Genomic DNA, 20475 nt, shown 5'->3' with positions numbered 1-20475 from the left:
CCTTTGAAAGGGCAAGCGATGCATCACCACAGAATTTTATCTATCAATATCGGAATCATAGAAAGACAGGGATGACATCTAATCACAACACTGCTGGCAGATCATAAATCTGAGCTGATATGCTACCAGTAATGGGCAGTAGAAAAGGGACACGGATTAACACTCAGATCAAGTCAAGGGGGACATTTAGATGGAAAGGACAAGATTTGGCCATGGGAAAAGTCCTAATGGGAATGGTCACCCTCAAAGTTAAGTTTCTTGCCTAAATGTATAGAGCAATTAATTGGTAGAGCCGCTCTCTGAGCCTCAGTTTTCTCATCTATGAAATGGGCACAGTGAACGATTCAATAAGATTATGTGTGCCAGTTCTCAAAGTGTGTCCCCTGGATATCAACATCACCTGGGAATTTACTCAGAATGCAGATCCTTGGGCCCCACCCCAGACGTGCCAAATTAAAACCCCAAAGTTAGGGCCGAGCACACAAGCCCTCCAGGTGATTCTGGTGCATGCCAAAAAAAGTTGAGACCCACAGGTGTGGCAGAACAACCAACACAGTGGCTGGCACAGAGCTAGGCTTCAAAGAAGCAGCATTTAATTGGTGGTTTATTATTATTAATATTGTTTAGTTCTACCTTGTATATTAATAACGTATTTTGCTTACAAATTCCATAGTCCTCAGACTTTTTTTTTTGACTCATAGAGGAATTAGTAGGAAAAAGAAACATTTTTTGACAGATAAAACATTTTTGATATATAAGCAATGTCATAGGACTGGATATATAATTCCTATTCTCCCTCTGAATCGCAAGACAGTTCTAAAGGTCACCGTCCTAATGTGTGCTTTTGGACATATTAGTGCTTTTGACAAGTCGAGAAGCTTCCAGCTTGGACAGTGAATAGTGCTACAATTTAATAACATAAATGGAGTCTGTCTGATTCTGCAAAGAAACGGCCTTCCTTAGGGCCCAGAATATATAGCCCCTTCTGCCGTAACACTCACAGTATTTTTAATCATTTCATGTTTTTATTATATCCCAAGTACAAGGTGCTGCAAAGAGTCCCTGGTGCTGGCAGCCACTCGAAAATGGACAACTCTGAAAACTGAATAGAGCAGCAAGTAGCCCATTAGAGGTTTTCTTTTTTCTTTTTCTTTATTAAAAAAAAAAACTTTTTTAAAAAGGAAAAACTCCCTTATAATGTTGGGAGGGTTGCTTTTGGCATCTTATCCACGAAAAGTAGTAGTAATAAAGTTCCCCAATTGTTGGTCTTTTCTCTGCCAAAATGATGGCTGTGCACAACTGTGGGGGTTTAACTGAGTTTCCATGAAGTACGTAATTCACACTCTAAATGTGACAAGCCTGACTGCCCGTAAACCTAACGACTTTTTTAAGAGACCAAAATTCAGAACATTATTCTCTCTGAAACTGCACTTTGGTAAGCCAGCAGAAAACCATTCAGAGATCTGCTTCCATGGCAGGAAAGTCAGCTGGGTTTGCCAGGGATAAAGATGCTGAAAGCTTTCGTGTAAGAACACATTTGTTAGAGGAATGAAGGGCAAACCAGTTACCGTATGTTAAGGAACAGACACTAGGTCAGCACAATGACTATTGAGCCGGTCCACCCTCTCTTCCCCCCCAAACCCCTCCAAAATTATAAATGTTTATTGGGACACTCACTCAATGGTTGAAATTCTAGGTATATAAAGTTTCCAAGTGACAGGAAAGAACCTCAGCTTGGGTGAAACCTTTGCTTCTTTGCTTTCAAGGTCAGTGGCATTTCCTCGTGTGAGCAGCTGCTCAGGATGCTGTTAGCCTGCATCCAGAAGGCAAGGAATAATCACTCCGGCAGCCGAAAACAAGGCCCACGGTCCAGGCTGGTCCATGGATGTTCATTAAGAGGCCGTGTAAAAGTGAAACTCCTGTTTACATTTTCTTCCCCTGAGCATCCTACGAGGGTCCTTCTGAGCCTGCTTCTTTCTGCCTTCAGCTTAACACTCTTATTATTTCCCTGAAATTTCTCTTTATCTCATTACCTGTATTTTTTGCAGCAAATTTCATGTACTGGACACAGAGTGAAAAAGCTCGCTGTAATGGAGAGTGTAGCTTTTGTCCCCCTCCCTTCAGATCAGATAGTTGAAGTTCATCATTTTCATAACAAATCTCACCAGCCTCCGTTTGGTTTCCATCTTGGACCACGTGCTTTATTTCCCTATTTCTTGTTTTGTCTTCACCGGCTCAGAGCACACAAGCATAAAACATACAGTAACGATAAAACCGAAGAAATAAAAATTAACCAGGGTGCAGCGTGCGGACCAACAAACCCACTAAGTGTGGGAGTGATGGCTGAAGGCAGAATAATCTATGTGTTTTGGTTGCAGCCAGTGGCTGCTTTGGGAGAGGATTTTTCATTTATGTCATGGTGGTTCTGTGAAACTTGAGGAAAATCTGAGATTCTAGTTCCTATTGACTTCGTGAATGATCCGTATCAATTTGTCATCGTGCAAACTTGAATTTTTAAAAGTCAGCTTTTACATATGGAGAAGTCATTGAAGCCCTGTTTCTCCCAGGAGACAGGCTTCACTTGGTGATGGAGGTTCGTGCTCTTCTTCATCCCATGACTCACTGATTGACCAGTTTCCTTGAAAGCATTTGTGCAGGAAGACACTTCTTTCTGTGATCTTCCTTGCTGAAGCCATCGGTCTTCTGTTTATGTTCATAATCGAATGACTGTACTCAAGACCAGAGCTTCTCCAACCCTAATGCACATATGGATGATCCGAGTCTCTTGTTAAAATACGGTTTCTGACTCATTCGGTCTGGTGTGATTTGAGATTCTGCATTTTAAAATCTCCCAGGGATTTTTGAAACTACCGGTCGACTGCACTGAATAGCAAGGCTCTAGTCGGAGTGGGGGTAGGGGTGGGAGGACACCCAGGTTTTCTGATTATATTTTTGGTACAAGTGAGTGCTACGGAAGGAAACCCATCTCAGTGGCAAACAACAGCAGGGATGAGAGTGTATTGTGATCTGCCTTCCAACTCTTTTTGAAGTGAGTTCTTTGCTGGTCTTGGGCCACTAGACACTGACTGGGGTTGAGCAGAGAGGACTGAGGGGCACCCAGGGCCCCCTTTACAGAACTGAAAGCCGTTTGATGTGCTTCACCTGGAAGTGCTCCCCACTCCTCCGCACTCTCCCTCCTCCCACCCAGAGCCCTGCCGTGCAGCTCCCCACCCCGGATTCCCTTACCTGGCTCTTATCAGCAAGGAGTACTTGGTAGCTAAAGTCTCTTAACTGATCTTCTTGGCCAGCCCTTTCCCACCTCCAGTCTCCCCTCCCTCTCCACACAGACAGTATCTTTCAAAACACAGGTGTGATCATATCACTCCCTGGATTAAAATCACTTAGTGGCTCCCTATTAATTACAAGATAAAGTGCAAATTCCCTGGCCTGGCATACAGTGTCCTTCAATATCGGGACCTAACGACCTTTCTAGAAAGCATCCCTCCCTGGCACTCTTCCAAGCATATCACACTCTTTCCTTGGTTCTAAACATGCCATGATCCTTCTTTCAAATTCCTCCTCTTCCTCCTCTCTGGAATCCACACCCCGACCCCGACTGAGTTGTTCCTGCCTCCTCCTTGTTCTCAGAGTGCACTGGCGTACTTGTGACTGAAAAAGTGTTACCACCTTGTGTCCTTGGACTTACCTGTGTCTGTCTCCCGCACCACATCAGGAACTTCTTGAAGCAGGGCTGTTTGCTCCATGGACCACTGTAGGCACAGGACTAGGTCCTATTTCTTTTCAAGAGCCTTGTGAAAATGTTTGAGCCATGGACAGGAAAATGATAGGCTTCAGAATACAACATACAATTGGAATTAACCATTTCAAATGCAATTATGAAAATTCTTGACACTTTAAATTCACAATTATATTTTATGCGGGATATGGGTACAACTTAATATGGTTTGATGTTAAGAGACTTCTTGTCTCCAAAAATGAGGGTACCTAAGTGTGACAGTCTTCAAACAGCTCTTCATTTAGTAACTCCATTGAACAAGCATTTATTGAATTCTTGCTCTATAAACTGACACTGAATTATGCTTTGGGAATACAAAGATGAAGAAGATAGTATGACTGTTCTCAAGGAGCTAAAATAATCATAATAATATTAGTAAGTAGCAGGGGCACACAACCTCTGTGTCGACGTTCATGCAGTACAGATACACTGATCGTCCCATTTGGTACTGAGAATAACTTGGTAAGAGAGGTAATTTTACATCCATTTTACATGTGTAAAACCTGAGGCTTAGCGAGCTTCAGTAACTTTTCCAAGGTTTAGCCAATAACTGGCAGTGCTAGCATTTGAACCTAGATCAAAATTTTTAAAAAAGAAGAAAAAGGAAACAACTCTGTGAACGAATGATCAGAGAACTATCTGTGATAAGTGCCGAGACTAAGCGAATTACAATGGGTCATGAGCCAGAAGTCTAGGAACATGGGGCGGCATCAGAGACAGCTAAGGACTCATAGCTGGATCCTGCAGGGTCCTCCGCGGTCAGTTTTCCTGCTTTTATACATAGCTTAGTAATGGGTGGGTTTGCTCAAATAATAATAATATTAGACATTAATGTCAAGGATAAACTAGTGTCTGTCAACTTGTTACTGATTTGCTTCCTGCATTCAAAGGTATATTTTTACTGAAGAATATCTATTAGTGTCAAAGAATAATTGTCAAACTAAGCCAAATATCATTATTAGTTAAGTTTTGTCTGCGCACTTTTCTTTCGTCCTGTGTCAAATGAAGAGGGAAATTACACCCACTTCATGCCACAGTGTTACAGAAACATGAATCCCGTTGAGAGACCAGGTGACACTCGGAGGGTTGGAGAACTCAGGTTTATTACTCCAGCAGGCCCAGAGGGGTTAACACTCCAAGCTCTGGACCCCATCTGTAGGTTTACACAGGCTTTTATAGGGTTTTAGGTTTCAATTAAGTTTGCATCATATGCAAATGAGGTGTCAGAAATGGACCAATTAGGAGTGAACTTTCAGGAACCAATGGAATTTTAGAGATAAATGCAAATGAGGTGTTAGAAATGGACCAATCAAGAGTGAGTTTTTAGGAACCAATGTAATTTTAGGGGTAAGTTTCATTTTCCTGGAAGCAAGCTGTTTTACAGAGGCACAAAAGCGGGAAGGCAATGACCCTGCCTGGGAGATCTTGCTGGTCCCTTTGTGGGGTTTGCCCCTTCAACAGGACACACCCTTCAGTGAAGGTTAGGATTCCAGAGACCTCAAACATCCTGGATTAGTAAACAGGAAAGGTCTTAGCAATAAAAGACGGCATTACCTTCCCGAAGTGACAGCCAGCATTGGAGGGAAGCAGCGAGGACACAGGTTGGGATTGTTTAGAAAAGGGCCACACAGTCTACCTACAGCACTGACTCACAGGCCCTTTCGTACGCAGCAGGATTGGACAAAGAAAGTGGGAAGTCAGCAAGCTCTGTGGAAATTGTTTTTGTTTCACTTCATTTCGTTTTAATTTGGGCCTTCAGGGAGAGAGGCCGTGATATGAAAGCTCAGTTTGGTGGAACATTGTATTTGATAGCTGGGCATCCGAGGTGCTGCCTGTCGAGGTTTCCCGGAGAGGATGCTGTGGCTTACATGGCTCACCTCACCCTGCTGACGTGATTCCTCGCAGCCTTAGAACGTGGAGATTGTTCCCTGAACCACTTATGCCAATCTAATTAAAAGGAGGGAAACCAGAAAATAAGTCATGTTTTGAATGCTGTAGATTGAACCTAATTTCAGATGTCCACGCCTCTGCCTACAGCTGCTATATTCACCTTATACTTGTCATACTTACAATGATGTTTAGTTTGCAATTTAACGAAAGTGATGAAGATGTTTTAATTTACACTGTGCTTTTTTAGTTACCCTTAGGATGAAAAGAATAATAGCTAAAGCTCTGAAATTGGGCGTGAAAAATGAGGAAAAAGAAAATTCCAGCAGACTGTGGAAGCACGGTAGAAGTTTCTGGTAATACAGACAAGCTGCATGTAAATAGTGAGGATACTAATGGGAGACTTGGAGGAGGAGATCCTAGCCCTTATTAGCATTTTTGGAGCTGAGAAAATACTGTTACATTGCATTTCCTCACTTGATTCTCAGGATAACCCCAGAAGAGAGATAACCATTTACCCTTTTTAAAATACAAAAACAGATTCAGAGTTTTGCCCGGTTTCACCACCAGTAAGCTCAGAATTGCAGCACAAATTCCTGATTTCCAAGTCTTACGGTCTCATTTCCCTTAGATGCCCTCTTAACGACTGAAAATAAGGCACAAGTAATGTCCTTACCACTCATCTCTAATTTCAATGATGATTAATCAGCAACTAACCAAGTTATTTTCATAAGGGCACCTCTTTGGATAGTTCAGTGCGTACCTGACTGATGCAGGCTTTGCACTGGGGACTCGGCCATCAGGAAAGGGGAATCTGGAATCTCCTCTGGCCACCTTCCATATGCAATTCTTTCATCAAACCCTGGCTTACGAGGAGCTTTCTGATGCATATATTTCTTCCCAGAACTTAGCTCAGACCAGCAACTCAAGAGCCCAGAGGATAAAAAACCACCACTTGCTTTGTGACTGACGGGTGAGAGAGGGAATAACTCACCAACAAGAGCCTTAGTCGCAGAACCCAATTTTCCACCTAAGAAATTGTCATTTCATAAAATACTCCAAAGCTACTGGGCTTTCTGGTAGGAGATGTAAGTTGAATGTTGCCACATTATTCAGCATGATGATTATCATGGATTTACAGCTGTTTCTTGAACAAACCACATTACACACACTCGGAACACCCTAGAATAAGAATGTGAAACACCTCTCCCCTCCCGGTTCCCCATTTTCTGTTTCCGCAGTAATGTCAGTTGAAGCTGACATTCACTCTGAGTCCGTATCTGATGTGTTCCAACTGATATCCTTCCTTGCTTGTCCTGTCGGCTCTAAGCTTTAAATTTGGAAGGTTTTCAATGGCTCTTGTTGGCAGGAAAAATGAACGAGGAGATGTCGAGAGAGAGACGGCTATTACAGCCAAATTTCAGTCACATAGATTGTCAATACTAATGAATGCTCTTGAAGCAGAGACTGCATGCCTGAGGTTGGAGTTGAACTGCCTTTTGAGTCAGGATCATTCGGCAGAACAGACATCCTCTCTCTCTGTACTAAAGGCCCAGTGTTCAGACTCTGGTCATAGAGCTAATTTTACCACTGTCACATATTGGAACATGCTGATTGCTGATAGGCTTCCGATGCCTTATCTGCTGAGAGTATTATTTTAGTTTTATTCCTGAATCATATAAATGAGATACAGTAGATTCTTCCCCACCGTTCTTTCAGCATCGTAAGATAAAGCTTCACTAGTATTATATAATTATGAATAGCACCAGAGTTAGACGGAGGCTTGGATACTGTTTCCAGCCACTTATTTAACCTCTCTGAATCTCAGTTTCCCCGTCTGTATAATGGGGATGATAATAAGGTATTGAGCCACGTAGGATTGTTGGGAGGATTAAAATAAGATAATAAAAAATAAAGCATAGAGCCGGGCACATAGAAAACATTTTAAAAGTGTATTAGGTATTGTTATTATACAGGTAATTATATTAATGCCCCCTCCAGAAATAGTGGGGAGTTTTCTTGATGTTAAAAAAAAGTCAAAATAATAATGAACACTTTAAAAAAGAAGTAATTTGTTTCTTTTGCATCCAGCCATGGAAAAAAGCAATCATTTCCCCTTTCTTCTCTGTAGTAATTATTGTTACATGTTATATATAGCCTTGTGATTTTAAATATCTTACATGAATCGTTAATCTTTTAACACCCTGGAGGTAAATGTAAAGAAAAAAAATCAGCATTTAGTGAGTTGAAGCAAAAAAAATGACCCAAGTTCAATAATGGTATCTCTTATCAAAGGGGAAAATGATACTAAATTGGGTGCTTAAAAGCAGGGTATAAGCAATAGAATATTACTCAGCCATAAAAAAGAATGAAATAATATCATTTGCAGCAACATGGATGGGCCTAGAGATTATCATGTTAAGTGAAGTAAGTCAAAGACAAATATCATAGGATATCACTTCTATGTGGCGTCTAAAAAATGATACAAATGAACTTATTTACAAAACAGAAATAGACTCAGACACAGAAAACAAACTTATGGTTACCAAAGGGGAAAGCAAGGGGTAGTGCGGGAGGGATAAATTAGGAGTCTGGGATTAGCAGATATGCATTATTATATATAAAATAGATAAACAACAAGGACCTACTGTATAGCACAGGGAACTATATTCAGTATCTTATAATAACCTATAATGGAAAAGAATATATATATATATATATATATATATATATATATATATATATATATATAGCAAAATTATATATATATATATATAAAATAAAATATATATAAAATTTTGCTATACACCTGAAACTAACACAACATTGTAAATTAACTACATTTCAATTTTTAAAAAATCGTTAAAAAAACACTATTCTTCCTAATATCAAGCTATATGCAGGCTTTTTAAAATATATGTAAGAAATGTGATTTAGATTTTAAGAATATATATATATATATATATATATATTCCTAAATGTGCAATGATTTGCAGACATACAAATATGAGGTATTTTTACCAGAATGAAATAGTGACACATGATGATCAATCTGAATAACAAAATGAAAATTAATTTACATTAAAAAATGATTTTATTTTCCTTTTGCATGCTGACCGAACACCATAAATTAAATACATCAAGTTGAAAATAAAATTTATTCTTGACTAAACTGAAAAAAAAAAAAGAAGCAGGGTATAAAAAATAAGGGAGATACACATGCCTTCTCCACTGAGACTTCAGGTTGAGGTTCTAAGGAAATTCAATTTAAAGCACTTTGTAGAGGAGCAGTTAGGAACAGCAAATATTTTAAACAATCTGCATCGCTAATATGCTCAGAACTTAGGAGAATTGAGAAGTCTGAGTTAAGCAGAAGTGACCACAGCAGAGTCAGCCATCTCCATAGCTGTGAAATCCTAAATTTCTTTTCATTTGGTTAGAAAAAGGCAACATTATATTGTCTTACGGAGTGAGGGCTCACCAGAGGCCGCTGCAGTGTGTGTAATAAATGGTCTGGCTACCAAGACCTCTTCTGGGGCAAGGAAGAAACCCAAGTTCCCTTAAGTCTTTATAGTAATAACGGTACCTAATAGTTGTACTGTCTTTTGTGGTTTTCCAAGTATTTTAATACGTGTTTTGACTTTTAATCACATAAACCTTTTGTTTGAGTTATGAACAGCTTGTGGTTTGAGAACTGTAGATAGCTCTATATGTGAATTACAGTCATCCATTCCCATCCCATCATCCCAGGCTCCAGCCAACTTTGGGACCAGTGACCACCACACCGGATGGTGTGAGAGTCTGTGTTTCATCAGCTACCAGCTTCTAGCTACACCGTTCATCTGGTTTAGGATGTGATTGTCTTCCCCAGTCGTCCGTGCTCACGGACAGCAGAATCGTACTAGTTATCACTCGGTAAAGTAGTCATTTAATTTATCCCAGGGAGCAGAGTACCATGTTATCAGTTCATTAGCAAAGTGGTAGACACAGATCAACAGTTGGCCTTCAGCGTGTTTTGCCTGAAAGAGACAATATATCTTGAAATGCTGGAACGCTACCCAGCTTTGAATTACTCCTGAAGCAGCTCGATATGAAACTGTTCTTTTATTCTTCTTCTGCCGTAAACGAGCATCCCAGAATCAAATCCATTGAGAAGAAACTACTTGCTTTGCCAACACAATTAGTTTTGTGAGATGCCTCTGTCTTCAGATTGTTCTCCTCCAAAGTCCAAGTTGGATGGCTGGGGTTATTTTTTTAATTAATTTTTTTAAGAGCCCCCGCCCCCCCAGCCCTGGTCTCCCAAGAGCCTCTAAGCAGATTTAGCCGGCTTAAAGTGACTCTTCCACAAGGTGATTTCAATGCCATCTCACAAGCAAATAAAACAGTGACTTTTCTACGTTGGAGGCTGTGTATTTTCCTGCTCTCCTTTAATTTTCATGAAACCTGTCCACTGGAGGGAGTTTTCCTTCAGGGTAAGGCTGTCTGCGCTCCAAAAACGGTGCTATCATTTTGATGAACGAAAAGGCCATGAACCCTGTCCAGCTATGAAAAGGAGCGAGAGGAGAAAAAAGTCTGGAATTTTCATGTTTTCAGTGCGAAAAGCAAGAGGACTCAGTGATTACTATTATCTTTTAAGGTTTATTTTTATATTCCTCTTTCTTTTATTGCCCTTAGATCCTTTAATAAGCGGATGGTAATGGAAAAGCTAATTCCGATCTTCATGTTTAGTATCCCTCTCCACAAACATTCTCTAGGGGGCCTGGCACCTTTACACTTCATGGGATCAGGCAGCTCAGATCATAAGCATCATAATTGCTTGGCCCCCTTAGTGCTGTGGGCTCTGATTAAAAAGTCCTATTGAGCTCAGAGTCTTTTAAAAGAAGGCAGCTAATGTGATGGTTAAAACTGAAATAGCGCAGGCACAGTTGCTCGAAGTACTTTCTTTTGTCACAGTCTTCCTTGAAAAGAGTTTTCACACATCTAATCAATATTTCCTTTCACAAAAGAGATTCTCCTCCTGTACGTAAACACCAGTTGGACTGTGCTTGACCCTAGTTTCTTCAGCCTTAATGCTGAAAACCAATAGGCCCAAAGGTAAAAACAGCGTAATGGTTATTAGTCTTGAAAGTGAAGACCCGGGTCGCCTTTGGTTTGGTAAGGTCTCAGGGCTAATTCTCTTGGAAGAGAAAAGCAGAAATAGTTCTCTTTGCAAATGAAAAGATTTCATGGGGACAAGAGAATCTTGACATCATTCTTGATGATAACTCTCGTCCTATTTTAAATCCTGACCACTCTCCAAGTTGTAAGTTGATGGTGGAATTATCAACATGCATTCACTAGGTCAATTTTGTTGACCTTCGATCCATCAAAACCTAAGTTTGGGAACTATGATGGCAAAATCTGGCCATGCTATTTCAGATCTGCCCTTCTAAAGGGGATGGATATTGCACGACGTGAGATTTGCACAGCTAGACCTTTGTATAAGTTGGTGTGGTTGGTGTTCCCTTAGACCCTGAGCTGAGTGCCTTGTGACCAGCCACCACCGCGAGCATCCGTATTCTTGGCTGTTCCTCCTTTGTGTGCATTTTGGAGTTAAAGGTGAAATTCCATCTTTAACCCCCTTGTGGTGGTCTGACCAGTGATTAATGAACTAGGCATGATTCCTTGCAGACCTTTCAAAGGCTGGATGAAGGATGGAATTTCAGCCTTGTTTGTTTTTTTTTTTTTTTTTCCTTTAAACCAGGCCTTTTGCTTAATACAGCTTTTAAAATTAATGTCCTTTTTTGAATGCCAAGAAAACAAAGGGAATTTCTCGAAAGTGTGTGCAGCTTGACACAACAGGCCTTAATTGGTGTCAAGGAGACGTGAGGATGAGTGGGAAAATGCCCATTTGGCTGATAAGACTGAAAAGTGGAGCCTTGTTATGAGCTGTCATCTCAACGTGTATTTAAACTATAGCAAAACTGAAACATATTTGCCATATAGATCATAATGACTCATTATACTCTATTATGTAATTACATAATCAAAGCATGCATAGTAATCAGCTTTTGGAATTCAATGCTAATCAAACATACCTATAGTATGTGTTTAAGCTAAAATAGAGAACATTAATTTGCCATTAGTCAACTAAACAAGAATGTGTATACAGAATATTCATGAATAGCTTAATATTGTGTCAGATGATTTTTTTTTTATTTTGTATTCAGGGGAAATCAACAATTTTAATTGGAGAAAAAAAACAGTATGGAAGGAAGATTATTATTCTTTAAGTTGCTGTTGAAAAATCTGTCTCACCTTTTACTGATTATAAAAGGAGATTAGATTAAATGCAATAGTTTTTCCTCCTAGAAGCACCAGCGACACAATAGAAATTCTATTACAGGACAGTCTTAGGAGATCCTGGCCATTTCCATGCCGCAGGAGAAAGGGTTGGGAATACTACACTTAAAACAAAGCTTTGGAAAAAATCAATCAGTCAATCTCGAGCATATATTGCTTTTGTAATCAGAAACAAATCAGTAAGTGTTATTTAGAAGTGACCTCTTGGCCAGTAGAAATACCTTGATGAGCCTTTAGAAGATGTGGCCTCTACTCTTGCCGGGCCGCACGCTTGCCCTGTGATCTTACACATCTCCTCCCTGGACCTCAGTGTCTTCCTCTGTAAGATGAGAGAGGATCTGGAGGTTCCTTTCAGCTCTGTTTACCTTTGATTCCACAAGGGTTCTATGAAAAAGAAGATGAGACAAAGGAAGAGTTTTGGTCCACGTCACATGTTTATTTCAACCCTCAGCTTATGAACTGTATGGTTCGCATTCGTAATTATTTTGACCATTTTGTCGACAGTCCTTGGAGCAGGCAGTCAACAAATCCGACTTTACTGTTTGGGATAGCAAAACATGGATGAGGATCAAAAAGGTTAAGAGTAGCTTTGTAAACAGCAGACAGATTGAATGCTTTGGATTTTAAATAAATATTCAAGTATTCACCAAGGTTGAAATATTGCCTCTCTTTGAAATGAAGAATTGTATTTATGTTGAAGAGGTCTCACCCTTCACCCCTAATCCATGACTGATGGACCCACCTCTTTCGACACTGGTTCTCACTGTCTCTCATCTGCACATTGGATGACTGAAAATGTTCCTGTAATATATAAAGGGGACTAAGTTCTTCCCCCAAAGGCTCTCGTGGCTTGAACTTCAAATAATTTATTTTCAAATTACTTTTACAGTAATTCTTATTAATTCAAATAGGCTTCTGATTTGATATAAAACTCTAAATGCAAGGAAGAGTTTAATGAATTGAAAGATAGGATTGAGTCTTTTAAAGGAAATGTACAAAATGTGCTGACAATAATTGCTTAGATAGAAATCACATCTTAATGGCCTTGTTAATGATTTGTAGTGTTTACATTGACTTGGGGGAACATATGCAGTTAGAAAGATTTTTCCCTCTGGGTTTCAAGAGAATCTTAATTTTTTTTTTTCTTTTCCTGAGATGTACTCAGTGCCAGTGCTAACTCTGAGAGACGTTAGCAGGCATGGCGGTGCCTCTGTTGGTGACGGTTGTAATTGGGTGGAGGTAGGGGTCTGCTTTCCTTTCAAGTTGGGCACGTATCTGACATGGTTGTAAAAATAGGATACAACAGAAATGAGAATGAGTGCAAAGCCATTTGAAGCTTTAAGACACAGCTCACACACCCATAGGATAGAAGGGTTTCAAAACCATGCAGGTGTTTTGATTCTTTGGAAAGTCTGAACTTAGATACATCTTGGAGGGAAAGAATGAATAATCAGAAACCTTTAATTAGTGTAAAATTTCAAGAGCTATGGTGGCTTTTTAAAATTAATGACTACCTTGGTCACCAACAGGATGGGATGAATTTTTTTTTTAATTTTTTTGGACAGCCTGTATTTTGGGTTTGACTTTTGCCTATTTAGACAGCCTGACTATGCTGATTAAATGTTAGGTTCAGCCTTTCATACAGCAGAGGATTTTTAAAAAAGGTTTCCCTGATATGATTTTGCTATTGAAGGAGGCGGTCAGGGGACTTTTATTTGCTCTTTCTCTGGGCAAACTGTCTTCCCACTTAAGAGTCATTGATGCTCCTTGGAGTCAGTGAGCATTTACATCGTTGCCATAGTATAAACTGAATTCTGTTCTAACTGTGACTTGCCCTTTTATTATAGACTTGACTGGAGAGACTCCCCCGGTGTAAATGAAGTGCTTTATTTATTAACAGTCAGGCAGTGGGGGCGAGAGCTCTCGGCGCTGGCAAATGCCGTCCAGGCACTGGTAATAAAGGCGCTCTCCGGGGGCAGGGTGTGCTGAGTGCTAAATGGAGGCAGCAGTAGTAAACAAGGTGTTTTACATTCAGGACAGTTTCTCTCTAATCTTGAAGTGTGTAATTGTGTTCTGGATAAATTATGGAAATTTGAAAAAGAAATCAGGAGTTGCTCATAGGGAAATCACCCTCTTTAAAAAAGAGAAAATTTTCCAAGGAAGAGCCAGGAGATCCTTGGCAACAAATCCTGGTGTTGGCTGGTTCAAGAGTACACACTGTATGGGCTGGAGAGGCTGACAGATCTGGGTTCAAACACCAGCTCAGCCACTTCGCTGAATTACACTAGGCAGCTTATTTAAGTTTTCCTGTGTCTCAGGTTCTTAATCTTTAAAGTGGTGATACCGAAAACCCTAAGAGTTTGAGAAGGAAAAGCGTGCAAAGAAACCAGCGTCTCGTCTCCACGTAAACGTGTGTCAGGATGTCATTTCTCATTTGCGCTTCTTGCTTTTTTGTTGTGTTTTTTTTTTTCATTATTAAAATATAGTCAGTTTACAATGTTGTGTCAATTTCTGGTGTACAGCATAATGTTTCAGTCATCCATGTACATACATATATTCCTTTTCATATTCTTTCTCATTATAGGTTACTGCAAGATAATGAATATAGTTCCCTGAGCTTCTTGCTTTCATTTGCCCCATCACCCTCTTCAGGCAGTTAGATTGTGGGTCGAATAGATTCCAACCCATGCTGATGTCCTGCGTAATTTACATAGGGTATGTAACCAAATGAGGTTTCAGGAAAGAATCCATGAGTTCAGCCAACTGATGACTGAATAAATGGAGGATTTATGAGCCCACTGAATCCCCACCCTCCCTCCAGCCCTAACCTACTCAGCCGAAACCATCTTTACTGATCATCAAAGTAAATTAAGATAATATGCTTTTTCTTCCTTATAATAAATGTCCTGGCAACTTCGAGAGTACTGTGGGAGACTTGCTCGTGAGTGAATGGTCCTCTCCAACTCCACAGTTTTTTGTTTTTGTTGGGTTTTTTTTTTTAAATTGAAGTATAGGCACTTTACAATGTTGTGTTAATTTCTACTGTACAGCACAGTGACTCATTTATACATATATATACATATATATTCCTTTTCATATTTGTTTCCATTATAGGCTATTGCAAGATATTGAATATAGTTCCCCGTGCTCTACAGTAGGACCTTGTTGTTTATCTATTTTACGTACAGTAGTTTGTATCTGCAAATCCCAAACTCCTAATTTATCCCTCTACCCCCCACCAATGCCAGAGTTTTATTTTTAGCATATGTGGGGCAGATAAGTAAGTTATAGGGAATATAGTTGCTGGTTTAAATTAAAATCCAGTTTGATTCTGTCTCCTGAACCTCACCCACATGTACCAGTTAGCCATCAAAAGTGTCTATACATGTCAGACATTGTTCTACTCCTAAAATAAATTACTTTGCTGTTAACAGCCTTATTTAATGGCTGTGGTATATTGTATCTACTTGATTTCTTTTGCCCAGAACATGTGCTATTTCTGCCTTGACAGTACGTCTGCTAATTGAGTTTTAGAAAATCGGGAAGGTATTTAAAATGGATTATTTAAGAAAGGCACCAAAGTTGCCTGTTTGTATCCTTCTGCTGCACATCAAGTGGTGTTTTGTAACAACCTAACTGTCATGATATCTGTTTCAAGGGGAAATCTATCAAGTCACAGTGCACCCTCCTGTTTGGAAGAAATATTTGAGGATGTGAGCAGAAATTATTTTTACAGAAAGGCTTCAGGCAGTTAAGAGTACTGACATACATACCATATTTTCATCACTGTCATTCACTTCCTTTGCCTCAAATAAATAGGTCATTATTATTCCACTGCATCCATCTTATGATGCTCGAAGTATGGAGCTCTGTTTAATAGAACTGCTGTCCAGCTGACCCATATAATTTATTGATGGTTTTTACACGGTGACATCCTTGGGCCACTAGCATCAGCCAAGGCACTTTGATATCTTTCAGCACTTATAATTTTTTAGCATTAGTATTATAACCATGTTAGCATAGCTAGGAATTGTCATTTTCTAAGACACTGGTGGCCTTAGCAATTTCAAAAAATAATACAGTAATAATGATGATAGCACCGTGGATTTGCAGAGCAAATCTCTGCTAGGTGCCAGAGCACAGCAGGGCGCAGATTTGCAGACGGCAAAAATTTTACCTGAAAGATTTATTCAATAATGACACCTTAAAGTGATCTGATCTTGTATTACTTAATTATAAGTAGTAAATCAGAATGTTTAGACATTTTAAGAAATGAACCAACAACAACAGAAACCCGTCTGGTTCTGTCTTACCTTCCTCGCTTAAAACACAAAGTCACGGTCAAGTCCTCTGCTCCCACCTCCTTTGCAAATGTTTTATAGCCTTAATACGAATATAGACAGAATATACTAGGATTCTGAGTCAAGGCTGTAATTAGAGTGGCTAGTTATTTCCACAGAAACTACTCTGTTAGAGCGTAATTGAATTGCAGCTGGTTTTAAGTTCTGGGAGCTGCGAGATGGTAGTCAGGACCTGTAAGGCCTTGGATTAAGGCCTTTCACCAGGCAGCCTTTCCATATGTTCCTTTTATAACTGAAGATTCTTATTTGTGTCGCTAATCAGCTTCCTTCAGATAGAAGAAATCTCCACAATATAATAGGCCATGCTTGGTATTCCAGTCTCCTCAAGGCAAGTCCCGTGACTTGAGACAGCCTAGCATTTGAATCATGCAGTTTAGTTTTTCCTTAATTTTCTGACTAGATGCGGTTACCCTGAGGGAATAGGGTGATTGTCCTTTCTATGCAGACTTTGGCCAGGGCCAGCAAAAGCACCCGGAAAAGCTTTCTTGGTTGGCAGGAATTCCCTCTTCCTTCTCCTAGTCTCAGATCTGGGAATAAACTGCTCCCTCCAGCCGGGTTCTGACTTCGGTGTTTGTCACAGTAATCCACGGAAGGAAACGCAAGCATCCCTTCCTTTCCTCTGATCACTCTTTCTCTTTGTTGTCATTCTGTGACGCTGTTCGGCCCACTAAGCTCTCACTGCCGAATCAAACCAGGGGAAATTTACCCTTTCACTCACGACAAGCCCTGTGGGCCTCATTCCCACACCCGGGCCAATTCCCTGGACCACGGGTCTCCGGGTTGGGTTTCATTTTGGTTTGCTCCTCAGACATCAAGGAGTTTTATTTATCTGTGGCTCTAATAATTCTTTTTTTTCCTTATCCCTTCAGCTTCCTCTTTTCTAATCCTCTGCCAGAGGCTGGTCTATTTCTAGGTGGATTTGGCTTAAAGCCATGTTAGACGCCCCTTCTCACACTTCCCCACTATGTCCTGCCAAAAAAGGATCCTTCAGCAGAAATATGATAGCAGGTGGAAATCCTCCATTTACTCTAATTACATCTCTATTTATGCTGTCTCTCTTTTTTTTTTTTTTTTTAGAATAGTATTTATCTTTGACCTTTGTTTCTTCATGTGACAAAGTTTTTTTTTAGAGAGTGAGTAAGCCACCCTGAGTTGATACATAATTGCACAGAGAGCTCCTTGAGAGCAGAGACCCTGAGCCTTGGTTCTGCTACCCACCCTGCTCCCAACACGTGTGGTTGCTTAGTTTGGATTTGACGTCTAGAGAAGCGATGGGGGTGATGATTATAGCAACAGCCACTTAGTCAGCTTTATGAGAAGCTAGGCACAGTACTCAATGCTTTATATTTATTGTCTTCCTTAATCCTCCCAACAGCTCTGTGAGATAGTTTGTAATTACCATCCCCATTTTGCAAATGAGGCCCTGTTCTCAGACACTTTACCTGAGATCAGCTAAAAAGCAATCTCTCTTTTCCCCCTTCCTGATGGACCATTATACCTTTTTTTTTTCTGTACTTTCTGTTCTCTAATTGGGGATTAGGAATCAGTTATTACCAATATGACAGCTCCTTAAAGGCTAGGACAACGCTGTGTACTCCTCCGTCGCATGCTGTGCTGGGTGCAGAGCTGGACTGTCAGCAGTTGCTTCATCTTTTGCTTTTGAAATTGAAGTCTCCTCTCCTCCTACCTGTGCTGTGGATCATTTAGGACCTTGATGAGGGGCCCTGGCTGCTGTCACTTATCTTAGAGGCAACAAAATGGAGCAGATCTGGAGATAAGCCTTCTCTCAGTGGATCTGAAAGACTAGACTTTTTGACAAGTTCTGTAAGAGATTTTCTAAATGACAGGAGGGAGTAGTCTATAGAAGGGGTGTGGTTCAGGGCTGCCTGGGGCTTTGGTTGTTGGTCCTGAGAGCAGAGTGACAAACTGAACTGTAAGCCTTCCCAGGATTCTATTGAGATTCCAGGGAGTCTTGGTCAGGCAGGTCCCCACCCCTACACAATAAATAGCTGGGCATTCAAGGGCATGTGCGGTGAGGTTGAGTACAGTCATCCTTTGGTGTCTGCAGGGGAGTGGTTCCAGGACCCCTGCAGACACCAAGAATCTGAGGATGCTCAAGTCCCTAATGTAAAGTGTATCTTTAAATCATCTCTAGATTACTTACAATACTAACAATGTAAATGTAATATAAATAGTTGTAAATACAACGTAAATGCTGTGTATATAGTTTCTGGCATGTGCAAATCCAAGCTTTGCTTTTGAGAACTTCCTAAATTTTTTTTTTTCCTATCTACGGTTGGCTGAATCTGGGGATGCAGAACCCATGGATAAGGAGGGCTAGACTGGGTGTGTACTTCCCCTGTTCCCTCTGTGAGAGCTGCATTTCCTCAGGACCACCCATGCTCCGACCTCCCCACACCTCTCCAGCATACTGATCAGCTAGGAAAAACACTGGAGCCTGGGCCGGAACTCAGGCATCCCATCTTCTGAGAGCACACCGTCTCCAGACATAGTTGTGTTTTGCCCCTAGATCTCTGGCTCAGAGTAATAGACTCATTTTGTGGACCGCGGAGAAAGGCACACGTGTCAGCCTTTCTGAATGTTACTACTGATGTCTGTTTTCTGATTCACTTCTTGTTTCCCATTTTAATTGGTCCTACTAACCAAATTTTAATTGATGGGAATTTTTTTCTCCTTTTTTTAAGGTGATGGACAGAATTTGTTTACGAAAGACGTGACAGTGATCGAGGGAGAAGTTGCAACCATCAGCTGCCAAGTCAATAAGAGTGACGACTCCGTTATTCAACTACTGAATCCCAACAGGCAAACCATTTATTTCAGGGACTTCAGGCGTAAGTTTCCATCTCTATAGTATTTTTTTCCTACATGTTGTCTTGATAAAGAGATTACCAAGGCCTCCTTTTTTCCCCCCTAATTTAACATTAGATGCTTAAAGTTTAATCAGTTCTTCAGAGGGAAGAAGAGACATGCAGTCATCATCTTCCTACCTAATAGAAACCTTGAATGGTCCTTCTTAAAAGTAAGGCAGTCTTACTTTGCAATAGGCATTGATTGTAGTAATTCAAGGTGAATTGCAATTGAGTCCCAAATACGTAGCCGACACAAGCAACTCAAATAGGGTAAAGCAAGGCAAATACAGCGTTCTGAAAGGTAATCTGTTTGGTTTGAAGATTGAAGTCTCCAAGGTAATCTGTGCCTATAAAGATTCTCCCCAAACCAAATCTCCTGCCAACATAGCCTGTGGTAGATGGGGGTGTCCCTGTGCTAAAATCCTTCTAAACGTAATATCACAAAAACCAATAATGGAAACTTAATTGTATGTCATAGAAGTGGTTCAGATGGGTGTCAGGGCTTGGCAAGAACAAGAAGCATGTCTTTCAAAAAACTACTCTTTGAGAGCATTGGTGCTTAACCAAAGCGAGTGTCGGGCCTGTCCCTTCCTGCCTGGTCTCCATTCTCCCCAGCACCTCAGAACATCCATGACCTGCGGAAAGAGTCGACAGACCTAAGGAACATTTAAGAGGATAAAGGGAGGGGAAAAGGAGAGAAGCCAACTTCTTACCCTTAGAGCAAATTTTTATCATTAGTATGTACTCATCCAGCCTTTGCCAAATTAATATAAGGGCTTTAAAAGTGAATATTAGAAATCAATAAAAAGCCGACATACATTGCTTTTGTGATGACTCTGGCTTCCTACTTTAGGCTGAATCTGTTTCATACCACGAGGCTGAAGGTAGTTGGAAAACCACAGGCCAGGTCTCAGGCCTCTGTGCGCCCCAGGTCATGGACTTTTGGCATCTCCACTGCAAATCATAAGAAACACAAAGATGCATCCAAATTAAACTGGATGATTTTGTCATGAAGGTTTTTTTGGTTTTTTTCCCCCAATGATTATCATTTTGCTTTTGCAATTCCTAATAATGATTTTTGTTTGTTTGTTTGTTTATTTTCTCTCATAATATTAGGACCTCTATTTCTTTTAAGACCTCAGATTTTTAGAGACAATTTAAAATCCTAAAGATTCTACTCTTCCAGTTTGCGGAGCCTCAGGGGGTCTCGTGGTCTGCC

At 40.4% G+C, this 20475-nt stretch overlaps 1 protein-coding gene across 9 annotated transcripts in view; it reads left to right on the top strand.

Annotated features, from left to right (window-relative positions):
• CADM1 (cell adhesion molecule 1) overlaps positions 1 to 20475 on the top strand; it is a 321388-nt gene that overhangs the window by 231018 nt on the left and 69895 nt on the right. For all 9 annotated transcript variants that reach the window (XM_064482070.1, XM_064482072.1, XM_031443640.2 and 6 more), the window contains exon 2: positions 19092 to 19238. In XM_064482070.1, the coding sequence (XP_064338140.1) occupies positions 19092 to 19238 (147 nt within the window). The remainder of the gene's footprint in view (positions 1 to 19091; positions 19239 to 20475) is intronic.

This window comes from Camelus dromedarius, chromosome 34, assembly GCF_036321535.1.
Source record: "Camelus dromedarius isolate mCamDro1 chromosome 34, mCamDro1.pat, whole genome shotgun sequence".
NCBI classification, from domain to species: Eukaryota; Metazoa; Chordata; class Mammalia; order Artiodactyla; family Camelidae; genus Camelus; species Camelus dromedarius.
Note: the sequence above shows the minus strand (reverse complement) of the source record. Positions and strands in the feature narration are given on the sequence as shown.